This window comes from Aphanomyces invadans (genome assembly GCF_000520115.1).
Source record: "Aphanomyces invadans strain NJM9701 unplaced genomic scaffold supercont1.26, whole genome shotgun sequence".
Taxonomy (NCBI): Eukaryota; Oomycota; class Saprolegniomycetes; order Saprolegniales; family Verrucalvaceae; genus Aphanomyces; species Aphanomyces invadans.
The window spans coordinates 717427-721305 of NW_008580171.1; the positions used below are offsets into that span (position 1 = coordinate 717427).

Below are 3879 nucleotides of genomic sequence, written 5' to 3' on the forward strand. Positions count from 1 at the left end.
CTTTTACCCAAGCTCAAGCATGCATCAATTTCGTCAAGATAGCTCGCTATCGAACACTCACTCGGGAAAAGCGATTTGACATTCTTCGCCTTCACACATATTTTGTTGGAGAAGGCTCCACTGAGGTGCCCCAAAGAGTCGCCACAGCTCTCGGCCGCAGCCATAATTGGTCAAGGCTATTGTTCGTGAATACAACCAATTGGAACAGTGACTGCAGCGACCCCTGCAGCGAATCGCTCTCCGTGCAGTTCAGCGCTTTCTGCAGCGCGTTGGCTACAAGCGTGGCAAGTAGAAGGTTTGTACGTCATTTCACTTGTCCACAAAAAACTCCCTACTCCGTGACGAGTACCTACGGCGCATGCAGTCGTATGCTGTGTCAACGATGCCGCCACCGGTTGTGTACACGGACGAATCATTTAATCACCACCACTACAAGTGCCATAATGACAGTCTCTACGACCCAAACTACGCCTTTGACAATGCCACGAAGGAGAGGCACAAGTGTCAGCGTCATTGCTTAATTGCGGGAATCTTGGACTCGGCAACCATGGACAGCAAGCTTCTGGGCCTCAACATCTTCACTGGCGGCAAAGCAAGAGGCAATGAGCCCAAGGACTACCATGGTACGTTTAATCACGACTACTTTGTCGATTGGTTAGGCAAATTATTTTTTAGGCAAATTTCTCTCGGAGATGGACCAGCTGCATTTGACCAACGCACTGATCGTCATGGATAATTCAATATACCACAAAGGTCGCCCTGGAGACACTCCATCAAGCAGAATGCGAAAGAAGCGTTTGCAGGACGAATGTGTGCGATTTGGCATCGAATTCGACGAGTTTGACTACAAGAGCATCCTGTGGGAGAAGCAGTCGCAGTATATTCACAAGCACATCGATCCGGCCGTAGGTGACATGGCAAAGAAGCGTGGCCACACATTTGTATTTACTCCGCCGCACCACTCTGATGATATTTGCAGCCCAATGAGGTGGTTTGGGCCATTGTCAAAGGTGAAGTTGGCCGTCGTTATGACAATAAAACCAAGTTCGCAGACGTCAAGAAGTGGATTGAAGCGGTACTTGCTGCTTTAACACCTGGTGCTATAAAGGGATGCGTCAAGGTTGTCCAAGGAAAGTTGAAGTTGCTGCATGAGCACCTTGTGCACGTGGATGCAATGAATTTGGACGAAGAGTCATCTGCTGAGCGGCACCGACGGTGACGAGGAAGAAGCATGTGATAGTTAAAATCAGTATATAGACCTCTGCACGTAATATATTTTGGATGCTATTCCACTAGTTTGTATAAAATGTTGCAGTACGTTTTGTATTGCTGAAATCTATGACTTTGTCATCCAATATAACATCCTGTTGTCGGTTGGATGCAAATGTCGGAGACTATAAACAGCCGCAACCCCCAATTTTGTGCCACCTTCTTATATTGTCAAGTATAAATACTACGTAGTAGGTACTTTTTCTCCCGAAGTTACAGAAACGTACTGCATTGAAATTGGTTGGATTTCGTTCCACTTTAACTGGTACAAACCTCTTACTTTGTCATTTTACGTGAGTTTATACGCTTTCATTGCCTTTGTGTATTCACTATCGAGTTCCTCTGACCTGAACTTTCCAGATTCGTTCGAAATATAACAACTGTTTTGAATTAATTGGAACGTTCCGACAATATAATGAATGGACTGCAAAAAATACCAACAGTTGATATCAAAGCTTATAAGAAGAGGGGCGGTCGAAATATACTGCAAACCAGACGAAGTCCTTGGTAAAAAATACACGAAGACAATGCGTCCTTGTCGGGCACAAATTCAAGATAAGCAAAGTATATCCGATCGAAACACAGGACTGAATTTGGATGGAATTGTCGGGTTTGAGTCGTCCACTTGCAGATATCTCCATACAAATGTGAAGCGAATGGACTCGTTTCTACGCGTAAAACCTAATTAGTTTTCCTAGGTATCGAGAGCCAACCTGTGGCAAAACATATCTGCTCTGAACGGTCCTTGTTAAAGGTTGCTAACAAAAAGTCACACACACCAGCTGGGGTAACTCGCAAACGGCAGGGGCATGGCGGCAGCCACGGCGAGTATCAAGTCCGCGCCAGCACTCTCGTTTCCACGATGGTCCGTGCGCCGAATGTGCACCCATCGTTGTATGGGGTTAGAAAGAAGTCACCATGACATATAATGTGCCCAATCGTCCCACGCCGCCCAAGTGCACCAATCACAAGCAAGGAATCGATGCGTGGTCCAATCAAAATCAAGCCCTTCCGAGTAACCTTCCGAGCACCAACTCGACGACACATCGATGCTGGGCGACGGGACCACCGCATCCAAGGCGCTGGAGCGCCGCCAGGTCTGCAATAACAACCAGAAGCGGTATCGTGCCAGGAAAAAGGCCGCGAATGACCGTCTCGCGATGGACGTAGCAGTGTTGCATGAGCAAACGCGGTCGCTCAAGTTCTCGCTCGAACGTGGCAGGCGGTGGGGTGCGCATGAGGCCTCCGTGCTCCAGTACTTTGGATTGTTTAGCGCTGGATACGACAGGTCCGGGCTGCACGACGCATACCTTCGCTACATGTTCTCGCCTCACGTGCAGTACAATGGCCTTGCGGTGAGCCGCCCACGACATGATCCACGAACCGTCATCGTCGCGCTGTCATGTGTAGCACGGAATCGAACCGATTGCGATGTCATGGGCCAAGTACACAAACACGTTTGCATCGATTCAAGTTCAGTGCGACCACATCCAAGTTTTCAGCGACAAAATGGACGAAGGCGACGGCGAAATGGCGGTTGTCGACGCACGCGCGTCCACGCGGATGTTGATCACGTGGAATACCATCACGACGTTGTTTCCGCATCTGCCGCAAACCTTGGCCAAGCGACTCGTGGGCGAGTTCCTCCACCTGCCACTGCGAGCCATCTTTGTCTTTGACAGTCACCTCCAAGTGATCCAACTCACCGGTGAATCGAATTTGGTCGAAGCGCTGTACAATCTACTCGGGAGCCTCGACGACGTCTCGACTGTCGTCGCCCACTCGTGCATGCATCTCAGTCCTAATCTCCTCGCGGCCCAGCAACATCTCAATAAATGATGTGTACCGATCACCACCGGCACTCCGAGTGTGCCAAAATGCATCCAACGATGCCACGACCGCCCCATCCGCAAGCTGTCGCGTCCTTCAGGGTGGTGCTCCTGTGCATGGCGCGGAGTAGTTGCCGGCGGCGTAGGACACGCCGTACGCCACTGAACGCCAGAAGGATAGATCGCGCAATCGTCACCGGAATAACCCATTCTGCAAAGCCCTTGCGCATGCCTCTATTGTCGCATTGTTCTGGGGCAGGCATGATTCGAACGAAGCAATTCACAAGGGAGCACCACGTCGAGACTGGCGTGTTGGCTGGAGTATTCACACCCGATGCGAAGGCGGCCAAGCCATGGCTCCTGGAATCTCACGTAACGTTACGGCGGGGCGAGCTCAGTGATGCACGACAGGGTTCATGTGTGGAGCACGTGCCCGTCGCACCATTAGATATGTTGGGGTACAGCATGAAGTACGACGTATTCCTGATAGCTCGAACGGAGGTGGCCGAGTCCACTCGCCACGAGGTTTTTGTACTGGTGTGAAGTGTGTGCAACGATGTAGATAGTGTTTTCGTACAGAGCCGATAGAGCGAGAGAACTTATCCAACTACCTGGCGATTAGCCATTGCAATCACGTAGCCCCCCCCCGCAAGATCAATGTATCTAGCGGTTGAAGCGGCTTCAGTAGTTAAATGACGAGGGTGCTACGCGCCCATAGCATGCTCTTTCAACACCAACGATGACCACACAGGCAAGGGGCGAGCTGGCATCCCCTTAACAG

General features: G+C 50.4%; 2 protein-coding genes across 2 annotated transcripts; both read left to right on the forward strand.

Annotated features, from left to right (window-relative positions):
• Positions 1-358: 358 nt before the first annotated feature.
• H310_10495 (hypothetical protein) lies at positions 359-1091 on the forward strand (the record flags this gene model as incomplete). The annotated part of the gene is made up of 2 exons (XM_008876903.1): positions 359-623; positions 676-1091. 2 exons carry the CDS (start codon positions 359-361, stop codon positions 1089-1091), a joined length of 681 nt encoding a protein of 226 aa, XP_008875125.1.
• Positions 1092-2291: 1200 nt separating this feature from the next.
• On the forward strand, positions 2292-3108 carry H310_10496 (hypothetical protein; the record flags this gene model as incomplete). Its single annotated transcript, XM_008876904.1, has 2 exons — positions 2292-2624; positions 2680-3108. The coding sequence occupies exons 1-2, from the start codon at positions 2319-2321 to the stop codon at positions 3106-3108; spliced, it is 735 nt and encodes a 244-aa protein (XP_008875126.1). The 5' UTR covers positions 2292-2318.
• Between the last annotated feature and the right edge of the window lie 771 nt (positions 3109-3879).